The 18,868-nt window shown below is 39.6% G+C and overlaps 2 protein-coding genes across 3 annotated transcripts in view; both read right to left on the bottom strand.

The window, feature by feature from the left end:
* LOC111581021 (dihydropyridine-sensitive L-type skeletal muscle calcium channel subunit alpha-1-like) overlaps window positions 1–8,166 on the bottom strand; it is a 34,561-nt gene extending 26,395 nt beyond the window's left edge. The window contains exons 1-17 of the mRNA XM_055012708.1: window positions 7,696–8,166; window positions 6,164–6,269; window positions 3,749–3,888; window positions 3,421–3,554; window positions 3,120–3,272; window positions 2,823–3,028; window positions 2,602–2,705; window positions 2,350–2,495; window positions 2,191–2,272; window positions 1,940–2,100; window positions 1,612–1,837; window positions 1,326–1,533; window positions 1,116–1,236; window positions 908–1,022; window positions 718–817; window positions 555–624; window positions 63–195 (exon numbers count right to left, since the gene is read on the bottom strand). Coding sequence (XP_054868683.1) covers window positions 63–195; window positions 555–624; window positions 718–817; window positions 908–1,022; window positions 1,116–1,236; window positions 1,326–1,533; window positions 1,612–1,837; window positions 1,940–2,100; window positions 2,191–2,272; window positions 2,350–2,495; window positions 2,602–2,705; window positions 2,823–3,028; window positions 3,120–3,272; window positions 3,421–3,554; window positions 3,749–3,888; window positions 6,164–6,269; window positions 7,696–7,880 — 2,390 coding nt within the window. The 5' untranslated portion in view covers window positions 7,881–8,166. The remainder of the gene's footprint in view (window positions 1–62; window positions 196–554; window positions 625–717; window positions 818–907; window positions 1,023–1,115; window positions 1,237–1,325; window positions 1,534–1,611; window positions 1,838–1,939; window positions 2,101–2,190; window positions 2,273–2,349; window positions 2,496–2,601; window positions 2,706–2,822; window positions 3,029–3,119; window positions 3,273–3,420; window positions 3,555–3,748; window positions 3,889–6,163; window positions 6,270–7,695) is intronic.
* Window positions 8,167–11,277: 3,111 nt separating this feature from the next.
* On the bottom strand, window positions 11,278–18,539 carry tmem9 (transmembrane protein 9). 2 transcript variants are annotated; one of them, XM_055013216.1, is made up of 6 exons: window positions 18,397–18,539; window positions 18,118–18,253; window positions 16,328–16,419; window positions 16,119–16,227; window positions 13,421–13,551; window positions 11,278–13,316 (listed from the first exon to the last, which is right to left on the bottom strand). In XM_055013216.1, exons 2-6 carry the CDS (start codon window positions 18,208–18,210, stop codon window positions 13,169–13,171), a joined length of 573 nt encoding a protein of 190 aa, XP_054869191.1. In that variant the 5' UTR covers window positions 18,211–18,253; window positions 18,397–18,539; the 3' UTR covers window positions 11,278–13,168. The 2 variants fall into 2 exon arrangements, with proteins under 2 accessions (XP_054869191.1, XP_054869193.1); XM_055013218.1 differs by having other exon boundaries at window positions 11,278–13,309; window positions 13,420–13,551; window positions 18,397–18,538.
* Between the last annotated feature and the right edge of the window lie 329 nt (window positions 18,540–18,868).

Here is an 18,868-nt window from a genome sequence, read left to right as displayed (position 1 = left end):
TCTTTCTTATGATATATATATTTCAAGGTTGTGCTTTTGCACAGAAACCGTCAGATTCCTACTTGTTCTGAGGACCAAAAATGAAAAAGGAGCTGGCTTCAGGCAAAGGAACTGCTTCTTCCTTCAGCTGCAGGTCGGCCATCGGTCGGGGCCGAGGGCTGATGGGAATTTCAGGCTCTAGCTCCTCATCATCACCTATGATGCAGAAAAAAATGACTCCGAACTTTGCAGTGCAATGACATAGTCACTCACCATGGGTATTAAAACAAAAACCTAAGACCCAGGAAAAATCTCCCAGTGCTGAATCATGTGGTGGGCTTTATATGGTCGCCACCAGAGGGGTGTGAAAATAGCTTTAGACTGCTATAATCACAACTCAGGGAATCAGCTGAGTCTAATAGTGAAGAGGGGTTACTATCCTTGTGCTGTAACATAGCCAAGATGGTGTAATGAATACAGACGCCTGGAATTAGTGACCTCCTTCTGCTACAATTACACCGCTGAGATATGTGGGAGTCTAAGATGCAAGAAAAAACACTTTTTTTTTTGTTTACCGGGGAAGTCAGCAGGTGGAAAGGGATCTTTCACTTCATTGACATTGGACTCAAATTCATCGATTTTAAGCTGGAAAAAAAGATATATGGGAATTATAAACCCTCCTTGTGAATAAATCATTGTGAAGAGTAGATGTGATATGATACTAGCAACAACGCTAACCTTGGCTGTGGTGGGCATGCCCTCCATCTTGGCTCTCTGCTCTGCCAGTTTCTTAGCTATCCTCTCTCTCTCCTCATCAGTCTTCTCAGGCATTTTGGACCTGAAGGGCAAAAGAAGATGAAATTTATCTACGCATAGACAGAGCAGATCCTCTCACCTGGGGTTAAAGTTTGGTGTTATTTTTAGCCACCTTAGTATCTTCCTCCTCATCTTCTCTTCTGCCTTTTCTTTCTGAGCCGAAGTCAGACTCTCAGCTTCTGCCAGGTTGTCGACGGCGATGGCCAAGAAGACATTGAGGAGGATATCTGGTTGCACTGAGCTCAGGAAAACAAGAACCGGTTTTGTGAACATTATTGCCATCGGTATAATTTTTTAAATCCAAGATGCATGAAGGATACAGTTTCCACAAACAAACAGGACAATAAAGTAGATGGACACTAGGATGCCGGGGATCACAGGCCCTCCATAGGCCATGATGCCATTATACATTATGCTGGTCCAGTCCTCTCCTGTGAGGATCTGAGAGACAGTTAAGGGTTAAAAAGCAACTGTTGATCTGTTGCTAATAGTTTAAAGCAGAGTATCGGTTGATAATACCGTAGCCTTACCTGAAACACGCTGATCAGGGCCTGAGGGAAGTTGTCAAAGTTGCTACGTCTGGGTCGGTGGTCGGCGAAGTTGAATTTCCCGCCAAACACTTGCATGCCCAGGAGCGAGAAGATGACGATGAAGAGGAAGAGGAGGAGGAGCAGGGAGGCGATGGAGCGAACAGAGTTGAGGAGGGAGGCTACAAGATTGCTTAGAGACTTCCAGTACCTGCAAAACAGTAAACGAAATTACACTACAATCCTTTAAAACTGATGCAACATTACAATTTAAGGGGACTAGACTTACTTGGTGACTTTGAGAATCCTCAGCAGCCGGATACACCTGAGTACAGAGAAACCTAAAGGAGTCACAGCCCCCGCAGACAGCAGGATCATCTCCAGGATGCCGCAGAGCACCACAAAGAAGTCAAAACGGTTAAACAGAGACATGAAATATGCTCTTGGTCCCAGAGCATACATCTTCACAAACATCTCAATGACAAACAGCACCAGCAGCACACGACTGGCCACATCTGTCGAAGTGAAAGAGGAGGCAGACAAATAAAATAAAACTGTGAGGAATGGGATTTATGCAAAAAAATAATAATTCTTCGTGTTCAAATGTGTCCATCCACCTTGCAGGGCAGTCAGCTGGACAGACTGGTGGTGGTGCTCTGTGGCTATGGTCAGAGTGTTGAGGAAGACGAGGAACATCACCACCCAGTAGAAGGTCTTGGTTTTCACATACACCAGACACTTCATCCTAAAGAAACGGTTCCATCGGCGAGCCAGGCGGCTAAACACAAAAACGACCCAGGCTTACCGATCCAACCTGCTGTCGATATTACATGTCAGCATTTATGCATTTCCAGAACTGCAAACTCACTAGTAGTAGACAATTCGACTTTTGCCTTCCAGGTCATACAGGCTGTCTGTGTCTGAATCTCCACTGGTCAAAGGCAGGAGACCTGGGAAGGGAAAAACAATTGTAAGCTGACAATGTCTCTACATGGAGTGAGGAGCTGAGGCAGTTAATCTAGCAGACCTTTGCCTTCTCTGTCGGCATCCAGGACTTCAGCGTGAGTGATCCACTCCATGTAGCCGTGAAGGTCCTCATCCAGCTGCTGACGCTCTCGCAGCTTCTGGTATTCTCCACGTGACCTGGCCTTCTCTCGCTCTTTGGTGAACTCTCTGTGTGGCACGACATATACAAGTGCGATTATCTGACTTTATGCTCATTTATGTGAAGAAGAAACAAGAACCTTGTAGAGAGCAGAAAGAATAACAGCTGTCTTACCCACTGAGCACACCAAGAACCAGATTGAGCACAAAGAAGGAGCCCAACAGAATGAGAGGTACAAAATAGACCCACGGCCATTCATTTCCTATGGCATCATTAACCTGAAAGACAGAAAGAAAACAATGGATTCTTCTTTACACCATCATGCTGTGCACAATTAAAGTCAAAACTGTAGATTAATGTAGAGATACTGGTGCAATAACCAAGCAGCTACTGACCCAGTAGAGCACTTTGGTCCATCCCTCCATGGTGATACACTGGTAGACGGTCAGCATGGCAAAGCCGATGTTATCAAAGTGGGTGATGCCATTGTTTGGACCTTCCCATCCAGGCCGGCACTCAGAGCCGTTGATCATGCAGCGGCGTCCGTTACCAGCCTGAGCGCAGGGAGCCGGCAGCTCACCTTCTGCAGTGGCATAGATATCTGCAGGGCCACAGAAAACAGATAAATAATGCCACTTTATATAAAAGCCCAATGTAAGAAAGAAAGTCTGATTGTGTACTTCTATACATACTTGTGTCAGTGTAATAGCAGGTCTTATGCATTTTGCACTTAAACAGCTCCAGACCCATGATGGCATAGATAGTGACCAGTAAGAAGACCAGCAGGGCGATGTGCAGCAGAGGCAGCATGGCTTTGAGGATGGAGTTCATCACCACCTGCAGACCTGGAAAGTAGCAGTAAAACCAAATATACAAAACCACAAAATCTCAGTACTGTCCTTCTTCACATGTAATGCACAGGACATCCAGTAGATCAACATTATTACACAGAAACAAGGTTTCTCTGCAGCATGTGTGGATTAAAGCCCTTACTGGGGACTCCAGAGACAAGACGAAGGGGTCGCAGGACTCTGAAGGCTCTCAGCGCCTTCATGTCAAACCCTCCACCTTTCTCCATGGGCACGCCTGCTATCTTGTTTATGGTATCCAAAGCAAAGGTGAAGAGACTGCAGGGAAGAAAGACACAGCCATGAGTGTCTACCCCTACAAACGTATGGCTTTAATACAAAATAGCAGATATGTATTCCAGTTTGGATACAGCATATTTAACTACAAAAAATAAAGTATCAGTGTCTGTTCAAATGGAGCCTGCGGCCTTTGGCAACAGAGATATCCACCTGCACCTCACAGCTCATCTTACCCCATGAAGACGATGACAAAGTCCAATATGTTCCAGCAGTTCCGTAAATAGGCTCCTTCATGGAACACGAAACCATACGCTACTATCTTCAAGAAGCACTCCAGCGTGAAGATGACCAGAAAGATATACTCCAGACTTTCCTGCAGTAAATAAAGAAATTGCATTTTTTAAAGGTCACACCACTCACACTCAATGCCCTAATTAAATACTCAATGATCTGAGTAAATTCCAACCGAGAGTAACTTAAACCAGGTGGAAAGGCATTGCTTTGCTGCTCTCTCTGGCTGAGCAGCATCTAGCAGTGATGTTGTGGGTCTTGGAGGACATCTGCACATACTGTATGTACAACAAGATGGGAAGTTACACCACTGGAGGTCAGCAAAGATAAGATTTTAAGAGGTTGTTAAGTTACTCTGTGAAGCACTTGTCCAGGGGAATAACATAAGATACTGAGCAAAAAAGCTCTTGGTATTAAATAAACTTATCTTTGTAGCCTGTTTGCTAATTTTGATGCTAACTAGACATAGTCTGAGAAACTTTGAACATGTGAGTGGCTCAGGTGATTATTGAGACAATTTAAGCTGCAATGTAGTAAGTCAGAGAGGTGTCAGTCTAACAACTGCAGCAGATGTAAAGGTTTAAACAGATAAAACAGATGTAAGGAAGGCTGAATTAAAGCATCTGTTCTTAAATTGTCCCTGTGCCTGTTGTTTAATCAGTAGCACCAACACACAGCTGATAAACAAGAACTGAGCATGAATCAGGCTGTCAGGACAACACGCTAATATATAAGAACTGTCTGACAGAGCTCCAAGGGAATCCAGCCACAACCAGAAATACTGACTTCATTTGAGATGTACTGTAAATGATATATGAAACGTTCTTTCTTTCCCTTTGATTCTTTTAAACAGATCCGATCAATAATATTTAGCTGAACATCCCAGCAGCAGCCACAAAGCCTCTAACCAATTAGAACCTCCAAGGCCAAAGTCACAGCCGCTAACAAGAACACACACATTAATAGATCAATAGATCAATGTTACCTGAAGTTACCCAACTTCAGTGAATTACAGCAACGGGGATAGTTGTACTTGTAGGTTGTAGTGTGTTGATACTCATTAGATGTTCTTGTTGTGGTTTCATGAGGCAACATTTGTGGACTCTCCTGAATCCACCTGCGTCAGTAAAGTGACGCTGCCCAGGCCGACCTACTTCCAGCAGCAACGAGAGGGTGAACCATCTCTTCTTACATTCTTCACCTCTGAGGAATGGCACCGTAAGAAGTAAGGCGGACTTGGGACAAGGATGGGGAAAGGGCCAAAGCAACGACACTGAAGAGATGTGGGGTCAGATTTGGGAATCTGATGAACTTGGCTGAGGTGGAGGTAAAATGAGTGTATATCAACAAGACTGACATAAGCTGTAACCTGGTGATGTGAAGCATTCATTGACTGAATGTAAAACTGTAACAGGTGCTCTATACGAACATTTTTGATGAACGTCAAGCTTCTCAGAGACAGTCCAATATATGGGCACTGACAAGATGGATGGGCCAGAAAAGATCCCAAAAAATATAGATAGATAGGTTAGGATAGATAGATAGATAGATAGATAGATAGATAGATAGATAGATAGATAGATAGATAGATAGATAGATAGATAGATAGATAGATAGATAGATAGATAGATAGATAGATAGATAGATAGATAGATAGATAGATAGATAGATACTTCATTAATCCACTGACACACCTTGATCATCCTTTTAGCCTGTGACCTGTAATTATCTACCAACAGCCTTACAGCACTGTGATTTTGAAATGTAATATTTTTTGGACACACATCAGTAGCAACCAGGGCTCCAACATCTGTCATCAACTTGTTTACACTACTTTAAAATGAGACACTGTGAATCAGCCATGCAACCCTTTGCTATTTAAATTTTCTGGCAGAACACTTACAAATGATTCCATAATTGGGATTTTGCACAATTGCCTTCTTTAAGAGCCAGTTCCTGATTGGAGAAGGTTTAAAAAGATCCCAAGTGAAGGACAAACAAATTGTCTGATGGCCTTTTTCTCTGCAGATGCAGATGGGACTCCAAACAAAGCACTGAGTTGTGTCTGGAGGCATTTAAATGGGGCTTGGCGCTCAGACCAGTGAGCAGCTGAAACGCTTAGTCATGAAGTGTCTGACTTTACTGGCTCAAAGCTGAAGCTGTGTCAGTAAATTAATACGACTATATTAATTTGCTAAATCCAGCTACGCAGTCATCTGCTAGCCGTAGTGAAATGTTGAAACTTCATAAACTAGAGACAAATATCAGCATTATTTTCAACCACCAGATCACCAGGGTTCTCATAGAGTCTTGTGTCACACATCTAAGAAAGGGTTTGTGTTTACAGTCATTCTTACCAAACTTGAGTTGGTGTTGTTGCTGTCTTCTTCAGGCATCGGCAGGAACACAGCCAAAGCCACACAGTTCGCAAAGATGGTTAATAAGATGATGATTTCAAAGGTTCTGAATGGTTAAGCTCAGGATCAAGACAATACAGCAGGAGACCTCGTAAAAAAGAGTCTTACAACAAAAACAACATATAATTCACCTGGAATAATTCATAATAATACTAAGTGATAATGGAAGGGAGATAAATACTTTAAGGACAGAGCAAATAGTCAGTTTCTTTATCTCTGTGAGTCATTTTATGTTTTTTGTAATGCCATGTAACCAAACAAACCCAGCAGCTCTGCAGCCCTGTGAACACTGATCAGTGCCTTTAAATGCTGCCTGAAACATCATCCCTAAAACAGCCCATCGGACAGCCAGCAGAACGGTCACAGTTAATGTAATCTTGTCTGCTGTGCTGCTTCATTCTCGTCCATAGGGGGCTCGGCGAGAGAATTCCCCTGCCAGGTCAGCATCATGTCTCTGTGTGATGCCGTGGGACAGCTGCACAGCCCAAGAATATGACCAAACCATTTAAACACAAACTGTTCATCTGGGGGAAAAAAATGTTTGGACATTCTGTTAGATGTTTATTTATTCTGAAATCTGATCACATCAATAGTTTTATTTTTGTAAAAGTATTTAGGGAGTTTTAGTCAATTTCTATTATTCTACTGTTTCTACAGGAGTGAAGCCCTGCATTGTCAACTCACATACCAAAGTGGTTAAACTGCCGCAATAAACAGCTCATGACCCAGCTTAACATATGAATATAAATGTCAATTAAGCCATTTAGCTGTACTATTTACACACTCATGTTTTAAAATACCAGTGTCACTGTAACATTTAAATTCCACATATGTGGTGCTGCAAGCATAGGGGTGTTGTCACCACATGGACATGATCGACTCATTCTATTCTGGATGGAAAATATGTTGGATCCAGGAATGGACATCAGGCTAAAAGCAGGAAACCCCCTATAGGAGCCATAACTTCACTCAACAGCCTGTGTTGTGTTCAGGCTGTTCTCATAGACTGCCTGCTTCTCAGAGCGACTATTTCCACATTTAAAGAAATAAAATAGAAAAGAGGCAGTGTCTTGAATTGCTTCTGTCTGCCAGATGTGAATGGATTATCTTAGATTGGCTTCAGGTGAAAATCTGACAGCTACAAACTTGACTTTGACACAAGCCAGAAACAACAACAGTCTTAACACTTCAGGGATCGTCTTATCACAGATTTTAAAGGGATTTAGCGTGAGCATGCTTACGACAGGTGAACAACATGACTGATAATCCCTTGCACTGCGGATACATAATTTCTGCATATTCTAGCTGTCAGTGTTGTTAACTAGAGCTGTAATAACTGTATAATAACTGAGGTATATTACATATTAAATAGTCAAGAGTAAAACCTATTTAAAGTACATATTTTTAAGTCTGCTGAATAATACAAACACAACAGTCTGAGTGTGTGTGTGAAGATGAGATTTAAAGGATACTTCCACTCCACAATATTGATGCAGGCCTTGCGGAAGGGGTTTTTGAGGGTGAAGAGGAAGAGAGATCTTGCGGGTCGAGGGTTTCCTCCCGTGGCCTGTAACTTCTTCAGCTTCTCCCTCTGCTTCCTCTTCAGCTCCTCTTCATTCATGATGACCGGCTTGGCTGCATCTGCGTTGGCCGCCATCGTGATGCCTCCACCTGAGACGAGCTCCCAATCCCAGAGAAATGTGCCGTTTCACTGTAAAATCCCAAACTCAGGTGCAGTATAACTCCGCTTTGTGAAGGCCTCTTGGTTATCCAGCGTGGGGTCCCCCGCCGCCCGTTCTCTCCCCTCTTCTCCCTCTGACTCTGTCCCCCTTCACACAGAGCCACAGGCCTCTCCTCCTGGCTGAGGGCCTCTGACAGAAAAAGTCCACCTCGGCAGGGGCAAAAACAGGAGCCCAGAGTGGCTGGAGGAGCAGTTGGCCCTGCTGTAGTTTAAATTTAGATTGTGAACCAGCAGCAGGCCATGCTTGGGGATGGGTATGAGGGTAGGTGTAAGGGGGGTGTAAGGTGGAAGACGGGAGTAGATGTGATCATGAGGGGGTTGGTAGGGCAGCAGAGGGAGAAGAAAGCATGGAGAAGGCGAGAGACACTGTTTGGTGAGGGAGGGTCCTACAGCAGAAGAACATCACCACTAGCTTGAACCTGCACTGCCTTTCAAAACAGCTGCTGGACTCAACGAAGCTGAACCCTTAACTGTAAACAAAATGGGAAAAAAAAAAGAGTGAGCAGAGGAAAGGGAAAGGTACATGAAGGTTTCTGCCTCCACTGTGCCAGAAAAAGAACTGATTAAGAGATCACATCATGCAAAGACCTTAGAGCTCAGTGAGAAAGTCAGCAACATGTAGCTTAATCCTTCCTAATTTAGACATTATCATCAGTATGTAGACATTTAAGAAAAGATTTACAAACATTCTCCACCTGAGGGTATTGATAAAGTGGAGACAGGGGTGTAAACATAATAAAGATGATATAATAAAAATGCTTTTAACCCTCGTGTTGTCCTGCAGGTCAAAACTGACTCGTTTTAAAGTTTGAAAATGTGGAAAAAAAATAAATTCACAGTGAAACTTCTGATGTCCACATTTTCAACATTTCTGGGAAATCTTTGAACATTTGGTGGAAAAAAAGAAATGTTAAAAATATTGTGAATGTCCTTAAAGAAAATACTATAAGTTTTACTGATATGTCATCATTTTAGATATTTTTAGGATTTTTTTTTGGAAGATTTTTACAATTTTTTTGAAAATATTTACAAGAATTTTCTTGCCAAATTTGGGGTATTGTTTAAAAAAATAAAATTTTTACGAAATTATTGGAATTTTCTTCCTGAAGGTTTTGCAAATTTTCAGAAATTTGGGGAATTTTTTTGCTGAATTTTTGGATTTTTTTCAGACAAGGAAACAATATTTTTTGGTGCCCGTAAATGAGGACAACAGGAGGGTTAAGTCTTCATGATGAAGGCTGTAATTACCGACAAACACCGTAAATTAATTAACACTTGAAAATGTTTCAGTACAACCACATTATAGTGCTGTAACGCCTTTAATAAATGTTTATATGGGTGTATAAATGATAATGAAGGCCATTAATGTACTGTTAATGACATGTTCAACAATATAAACTGTTGTACTGTTTAAATCGGATTACTTCAGAAAAAAACTAGTGGTGGGACGCGATTAAATTATTTTATCTAATTAATTACAGGCTTTGTAATTAATTAATCACAATTAATTGCAGTTTTGTCAAATAGCACTATTTGACACAATAAGTGAAGTTTTTCAATTCAAATAAAATTGTGGTTGACAGTTGAATCAATGAATAGACATATATGTGTTTAGAATTTAAAATTTATTTAAAAAAAGGAAAATGGGACCTATAGAAAAAAGTGATTTTGATGACTTAAAGCCTGAATTTAGTTATTTTTTTCCACTGCATGGCACATAAAATCAGCATAAGTAGTTCAAGGAACTTCAGAAAGTTGAAAATCCAGAGATTCATTCTGTTTTCATCTTTTCTGGGTCTGATAAATGGCGTAATTTTGATGGTTCTTTTTATAGGAATATCAATCTTTATGTAATTTTTTTAAAAACAAAAAGTTTATAATTAAGTTATTAAAAGAGATATTTTTGTTGTTTAGGTTATTCCTCCTCCAATGAGGCAGAGCCTCGATGGAGTAAAAACTTAAACCACAAAAATGTTTCATTTCTATTTATCTGCATTTTTCATCTGTCTGCTACATTCACAGATTACTGCAAATCTAAGTGCAATTATAGCGATTTTATTCAACATTTTAAGACTTTCTGTAAACTCAAGCACTGTCTAGAAAAGTGGTCTATTATGGGATGGCTACACCGTTAGCCGTTAGCATGACTCGTAGCTAACGTTAGCTGTGGTGCTAACAGCAACATGTTTTACATTGAGGTGATACCGTCGGCTTGAAGTGACGCTTTGTTGTACAATTTGCACACAACATAGGCTTTTATCCAAGCTGCCATCGGGAAGATTTTTAAAAGGAAAATTTCTGCCCAACAAGCTCAATCTCGTCTTCCTTTGCTGTTAGCCAGTGCCTGACTTCACTCAGTGCGTCCTGTGCTTCTTCTTCGTGGCTACAAACAGACTTCAGGTTCATTACCGCCACCTACTGGGCTGGAGTGTTCATCGAAGTTACCGGTGTGCCAGAAATGAGGGAACTGAGGAGGGTGCAATTAATTGCGTTATTATTTTTAACGTGTCATGTTCGCGGTAATTAATTAATCGAAATCAACTCGTTAAAGTCCCAGCCCTAAAAAAAACTTAAACCTAAATTTTGCAAAAAACGTTGTCATATTTGCTCCAAATTATTCATTTCAAACACAGAATTTACAAAATTACTGTCAAATATGTTCATTTGTTTGTTAATTGAAAGCCAATCAACTCAACCCAAAACTCAGTGAAAGCAGTGCCACATGTGGTATTAGAATTACAAATGTTGGATAAAAACAACCTGTTATAAAATTATAATAATGCTATGATTAAATGCTCTTTATGATTTCAAACGACTGTATAACTGTGACTCTAACCATGAAAATATAACAAGTTGGTTTTGCAAGCAGCTGGTTGAAACTGGCTGCTCAGAAACTGAAAAAACATCCTGCAACTCATGGTATTGTAAATAGTTTATGTGCCTGCATAAAACCTAAACTGTTTCCACATACTATCAGTCACTTGCTCAGACTGTACGTCGTTCATGTTGGTTAAACATTCGCTTTGACTTGAGAGATGACTGAGTGTTCTTCTGAGCAAACAATATTCCATGTAAGAACTTTCTTCACACAATCTTAAACATGTCAAAGGTGACAGTTCAAAATTCTCCCAAAAGTTGACACCATTAGATGACAAAGAAGAATCCTAGTTGTCACAGTGCCGTACATACAGACGATCCACATGCTGCGTTCTTTGTTGTCCCCTAGTGCCCATAAACGGGAGAAATGAATCAAACAGGAAAAAATCTGCAGTAAGCAAAGGTGATTTGGGAGGAATGAACCAAAATCTTGAACTCCAGAGTATTTTCTTTTTATTTCACATCAAGCTAAACGTACTGACATGAGCAGTGCAACGCTCCAGTCGGGCTGGAGATGAATATACATAGAAAATACTGATAGCGGTGATATGAAACACTTAAATTACCAATCAAAAAAACACTTTAATGACAAAGCAAAAATTCCAGATGAATAAAATCCAGCAGTTCACATAGTGCATGAGGTAATGTGAGTCAGTGTATCTTTCTTCTACTATACTTTCCCTTACAGGGAGCTTCAGTAGTCGGATACGAGGGGAATCCACTGACACAGTGATGCTCTTCACAGCCACGAGGCTTCCTGAAGTGCATTATCAGCAGCTTTACTGATTCAGGACATTCTCCAATGGCAGAGCTTAAATTCATCCGAGGATGGTTTTAAAGCTCTGTTAAATGGCCCCGTTCCTCGTTTCTCTCTCTGCATGGAAAGTATGTCACATTAAACCGTGCAGTAAAATCGAGGACATAAATGTGGCCTTATTTCATTTATCGTTAACTTTCACTGTTGAATTCACAATAAAAGATTCGATTAACACAAATTCAACTCATCATCTGTTCCGTTTCACAAGCTGCTATTCTTTAAGAGACACATTTCCCATTTTTGTTTGGTGAAACTCATTTTCCCACACAAAGAGAGAGACAGAAAAAGGCACAGTTTGGGGCGATCTAGAAGTTAGTACAGTGGTCCCTCGCCATATCGCGGTTAACTTTACCGGCCTCACTGTATCACAGATTTCTAAATTGTATTTGGTATCATGTAGGTATTTTTATACATTTAGCATTTTAATTATTTTTGCGGTAAAATAAGCATTTGCTAGCCTAAAAAAATGAAAACAACAAAAAATAATTAAAGCATATTAAAAGAATAGCGTACAACGCTGGGCGCTGATTGGCTCAGCGACCGCAGCATCAGTCTCATCCATCTCATCCGTCTCCCGTGTACAGCAGCATTCAGCATCTCACCTTGTCCATTCCCACTGTGCAGTACATTCACCTCATAGTCATCAGTAATGCACAGCTAATTCATCATCATCTTCATCATATAAGTTGTAGTATATTCACTGGTGAGAACCCGTATAGAATATTATATGTTGTTAAAATTACGTAGGTTTAAGAGTGTAGAAAGTGTGTAAGAGCATAGGAAGTGTTTATAAGAAAGGTTAACAACAGTGGGGAAATGTTTCTAAGAGTGTGGGGAGGGTTTATAAAGCCTTAAAATATATATAAATAATAAATATGTTCGCTACTTCGCAGATTTTTGTCTCACATTAGACGAGGGACCACTGTAATGGCAAAGATTTTAAAAAACTAAACAAAAAACAAATGCTAATTACCCAAAACTAAATATGACCAGATTTACATAGCAACAAATTATTGGTGCTAAACTAGGAAGTATGCAATGCTTGGCAATAGTGTAAAGTACATCACCCTAATTTTCTGTTTCTGTGGTTATAAATTACGCTACAAAAAACTGCTTCATAATAATAAGTAACTGAAAAATGATCATGAGGAAGCTTAGAAGCAATTAACAGCCAATGCAAAATACATTTAAAAAGTTCTTAAATAATACATTCCAGATCCGTTGTTACAAATTGCTGAAAATGACTGAAGATCTCCAGCCTTTAAGCAAAACATGCAGTTTATTTCTACAACTGCAACTCAGCTTAAGTTGTTACATATAGTAAATGAATAAATATTAAATATCTGCTTGTTAGAACAGTGTGTTTAAATGTTTCTTGGTGTGGAAAGACTAACTGAGGAGGTGCAGTGCACAGCAAAGACAAAGAGATCTGTAACAGTGCAGCTGGTGACGGTGTTTTAGCGTTGAGCCCAGGAGGGTCACCTTCTCTAAACCCGGTTTGATGAAGGGCTTAACTCAGCATCTTGTGGCGATCAAAAACAGTCTTGCGCTGCTCCTGAACCTGCTTCTTCCAGCGCTGCTGAGCTCCCTCCACCCTCTCCAGCACTGTGTTTCCTCGGGCCTGACTGCTGTCTGCCTGCGGACGCATCTCCTGGACCCGCAAACACAAACCAGGAATAGTTAAAATCAAGAACCTCACATTCCACTGAAATGAAATAGAATTAAATACATGAGCTGTGTTCGGCATGTGTGAATAGTTACCTCAGAGTCCTCCTCGTTGTGCAGCGGCTGGGTGTAGGGGTCGTGTTTGCGAATGAGGGGATCAACCAGGAGCAGGAACAGCATGTAGAGCAGCAGTGCACCCACCACAGACAAGTAAATGATGATGGTTACCTGTGATATTTTGTAAAAGTGAGAAAATTTGAAGTCACGGCGCTGGAATCGACTTCCCACAGCACAGCTTCCTGCTTGTTTCAACTCAACACTGCAATTCAATTTTAGTACCTATGTTAGGGGTTGTGTAGGGTAATATTTTCTGGGTATGATGTGCTAAAAGTAAAAGATGATATAACTATGGCAAATGCTGTTAGACTGGAGACCAGAGTTAAAACGTGTATAAAATGCATAATGATGAAGGTTCTGATGTTTTGATGGGATGTTGTGTGTCTGTGGAGGACACACACACAGTTGGAAGGTCATAAAGTAAAACATGTATTGTTGGTGTGAAGACAAATCACATGCTTTGTAGAAAATGATATGTGGAGTACTCAAAACATTATGGAGCAAACTTAAAGAAATATAACTTTTAAACGAGGTGTAACAGAAACATAACAACACATAAAGGCATAATATGCATGAAATCTGTCTCAAAATAGTAGGACAAAGTCTGAACATGTCTGGGAATGTTCTCTGTAAAACATGACCTAATGATAACCTAATGTCCTCTGCAAAATGATCTAGGGGTGAAATATGAAAACCTGACATCATGATCTGACCAATATATTCAGAAAAGCATAATGGTGTCAAAACTGTCACTCCTATCATACACCCTATAGGCGTGGAAAAATGACCAACTCTAACAGCATAAAAGACGAAGCACAGCTCAGTATCTCTGTTTTATGTTGGAGGTGTTAATCACTGCTAAGAAGTACTCCTGGATTTTAGTCAACAATAAATCCTGCTGCCTCTGAATGCTGACTTCTCCTGGTGATTTTCTGAAGATTTTTAACATTTGAACACAGTCAAGTCTTAGACTCTGGCCCTTGATTTGTGACTTCATCAGCTGCCCAATTATCGGCTTGTTCTGGTTTCCAGCATTTTTCTGATTATTGTTGCTGTTTAAAAGCGATTTGTGCTTGGATAAAATAATTTAAAAATGTGCTACTCTGGCTCTGATGAAGCCTCCTGCAGCACAGTCTCATTAGTTACACATCATGAGTAACAGCCTATCAGCACTGAAGGATAAATGTTGAAATGTCTCTTCTATTTAAACACACAGTGCATGTCAACAAAGTTTTGTGTTTGAGTTTATGTTACCTTAAAATTCAACATTTTAATTTCTACTGAATGTTATGTTGGTTTGAAATATTGTTAGTGGTCTCCTTGATTAATAATATCCAATATCAGAATCAGTCCTGGAAATTTCACATTAATCTTTATTAGTTAGCAATTATTGTGACCACCGTGTATTAAAATGTTTATACTGCCTTATTTCTTCCTGGGTGATGCCAGTAGAAGTGAATCTTTTATCAGTTCTCTGTAAACATAGATGCTATTGCACACTTTTCTCACAACTTAATTGTCTTTTGATAAAGCAGACAAACAAAATAGGCTTCCGAAAGTCTTAAATGACACATAAGGTTCCAAACAAATACAGATAGATAGATAGATAGATAGATAGATAGATAGATAGATAGATAGATAGATAGATAGATAGATAGATAGATAGATAGATAGATAGATAGATCCCGCAGCGGGGAAATTTACGATGTTACAGCAGCGAATATAAGAATTACTGCAAGAGAAAGAGCAGCACACAACACACAGTGCACAGATATAATCATTTTCTCCTTCTAAAAGAAATATAAATGTTTACAGAAAAGTTTCTGTGAAATTGCACACACTGTCCTTATATCCATTTTTATGGCACAGTTAGTGGGTGAGCTGAACTACTGGGAGCTTGATTGTAAAGTCTGATTGCAGCAGGAAGGAAGGACCTGCGGTATCTCTCCTTCAAACACCGCGGGTGAAGCAGTCTGTCACTAAACGAGCTGCCCAGTGATGTTACTGTTTCCTGTTCCTGTTTTTCTGTTCGCTTGCAAATAAACATTGTATATTTACTGTTATCTGTCTGTGCCATTAGTCATCACAGTTGAATGCATGTGAGCCTTCTCGTCTCCTAAGTATACTAAGCTGTTGCTCACTTTCTTGATTAGCAGATGAACAGCTGAAGTTGTGCAGTTGTCTCTCAACAATCATCCTAATTTAGCAAATGCTATGCAAGGATCTGACTCTGCTATCGTTACAGCAAAGTAGCCACAGTAAACACATTAATAACCAGAAAGGACGTCACCGTTGCTATGGTTATGATTGTGTTATCCAGCGCTGTGGTTCCGCTGCAAACAATTATCCATGTTTGCAGGGCAAAACTCTGCGGTGAAGAATGCAGGAGGTACCATAGTAACATTACATGAACTCTTTACTTCTTTTCTGAGACAGCGAACACGACTCAAAGACTTTAAGTCATTTTTATGCTTGTCTCAGCATGTTACAGCTGACTTAAATATCTTTTCTACCCCTAATAAGATGCATCTTCATTAAAGGGGTTGTGTGAAATAAAAGTAACAGTCAGCCCTAGTTGTCTGATACAAAATCACACTAAACCTGTTAACCTCATTAGTGTTTTAAGATTAAAGACTGAATGAGATATGCTGCCAAAGCCTACAGAGAACCAGCGATACCTTGATGGTGTTGCTGCTTCGTTCCTCATACTTGCACTCACACAGCAGACAGTAAGCTTCCACATCATGGCCAGGAACAGGCATAGGCTCCACTACATGGAGGCAGTTACTGTGAAACGCATCAACACAGCAGCACAGTGAAATAAAACTCATTTAAATATCACTGCTCTGTAAAACAGAAGAACATGAGTGTAAAGAGTTGCTCTTACCAATCTTTCTGGGAGACATTTCTGTTATAGATGTGTCCGGTGATGTTTCTATACGGAGGGCAGATACACTTGCAGCGGACATCCTCAAAGCTCTGGAATAGCCAAGAAAATTAGGTAAGAATGACTCCAAATTCTTGCCAACTCTTTTCTTAAGGTAAGTGATCACCTGTCTATATTCCACACAGTAATAGTCCTCTCCTATATTAAGAAAGCTGAGCTGCACAAACACTTTGACAGACGCATACAGTTTCAGTCATTCCAGCTTGACCCCTGTTGGTTTACTGTTTAATACATAATACAATGGCAACATACTTTATTACACATTTTCATTATATTCCCCAAGAGATTAGTAATGCGCTTTGTTGTAAAGACACATTTACTTTAATTTAGTAAAGCAACTGACCAGAAGAAACACAATTTCTACAAACCACAGAAAAACATATTGATCACGTCCCTGCTAAGAATCATACCACATCAATCTGGCGCAGCCAAAAATGGAATATTTGTTCAGTTTATTAATGTCTACAGCTGCTTTCATCTGGATCAAACAGCCATAATGTGCAAATGCACAAAATTTTGTGTCTGAGTTGTGTCTTTGTGTAACTTTAACATATCTTGTGACATCTAAGGTTACACTAGAGTGCAACAAACAATCAAATTGTTGTCACCTATTAAATAAATAGATATTTGACTAATTTTTAAAGAGAAAAAAAGTCTAAATTGTCTGTAGCTTCTTTCCTATTCTATGATTCAATTTTCAACATTTTTCACCAGTTTTTGACAGTTTATAGACAAAACAACGAATCGATTATTCCACTTAATATTCAACAGATTAAGCGTAAATAAAAATCATCAATAGTTGCAGCCTTAAATTATAGGCAAAATTCTAATATTGCTTCCCATATTCAGCATGTCTAATATCCTTATTTAGACCAGAATGAACATCATTTACAGATAAGTTTTACATATATAATACATAAATGACTTCTTTTGCAATTCTATTATGGGCTACAATCACCTAAATATAATCCCAAGCCATTTTAATGTATTAATAACATTTTTATCACATTGCAGGGGCTCCAAAGTCTTTTTGTCAAGTGGAAAGGTGCATTATATGGGTTGAATTGTTCATTTAAAGCTATTTAATCAGTAAAAAAACTAGATTGGGACACAAAACATGTGAACTATTGCAGAAACATACAGATAATTGCTCAGTTTCTGGCAGATGTTCACTTTTTGGAACAACATCTGTGTGCATCAACAGCTTTTTACCTTCGCCTGAACTGAATAGCTTCAAATCAACATTTTTCAGAGTTTATATACAAAACATCAAATTGTTTATTCCAGATAATATTCAACAGATTAATCCTAAATAAAAATCATCAATAGTTGCAGCCTTAAATTATAGGCAATATTCTAATACTGTTTCCCATATTCAGCATGTCTAATATCCTTACTTATTCTTTAGACTGTAATGAACATCATTTACAGATACGTTTTACACAAATGACTTCTATTGCAATTCTTTTATGGGCTACAATCTTCTAAATATAACCCCAAGCCATTTTAATGCATAAATAACATTTCAATCACATTGTAGGGGCTTCTGTCAAGTGGAAAAGTGTATTATATGGGTTGAACTGCTCATTTAAAGCGATTTAATTAGTAAAAACAACTAGATTAATTCTAATGTAGGCCACAAAACAAGTGAACTATTACAGAAACATACAGATAATCGCTCAGTTTATGGCAGATGTTCACTTTTTGGAACAACATCTGCAGCTTTTTACCTTCGCCTGAGTCAAAACAACAGCGTCCAGCAGGAACAGAGTCACTACAGCAGCTGTAGTAAACATCCAGGATCCTCCTCTGATGGACAACATCTCCACCAAACAGTCTGTCTGACGGCTGCAGGATTAACGAGCTCTGCAGAGACACAACAGGGAGGTTAGCATATGTAGCAGCCTGCTAGCTAGCTAGCAGGCAAACCAGCGACACAAATGTATCATCAGTGGAGAAACACTGCAGATAAAACGGCCTCATGTTGAAACACAGGCAGCCATACTTACGTTTTAACGGTAAATATAATATCTGGGCTGTGTGGTTCATTCAGGAAGCGGCTACTGCGCGTTTCTTGGCATAGAGAGGAAAGATCGCTCATTTAATTTCGTCCTTCCTTATTCCGGTTTGTCGTCACACACGAAGAAAGATGAAAAATGATACGACAGCGCCCCCTACTGGACACAGCGGACAATACTTACACTCTACTTCCATTTGGTCGATTAAACATTGGACATTTTATTGACCGTAATACTTTTGGTTGATTTCTTTGTGAATGTTCTTAAACACTTTTAGCATTTCTTTTTTTCTGCCAAAAAATGTTCGAAAATTTCCCAAAAATGTTGAAAGTGTGGACATCAGAAGTTTCACTGTGAAAACATTTTTTTTCCTCATTTTCAAACTTTAAAACGGTTCAATTTGACCCGCAGGACGACACGGGGGTTAAGGAGAACTGTGATTTATTTGCAGAATTGAGATAAA

The sequence above is a fragment of the Amphiprion ocellaris genome, chromosome 8, assembly GCF_022539595.1.
Source record: "Amphiprion ocellaris isolate individual 3 ecotype Okinawa chromosome 8, ASM2253959v1, whole genome shotgun sequence".
Lineage (NCBI taxonomy): Eukaryota > Metazoa > Chordata > Actinopteri > Pomacentridae > Amphiprion > Amphiprion ocellaris.
This window is presented reverse-complemented; position numbering and strand designations above follow the sequence as displayed.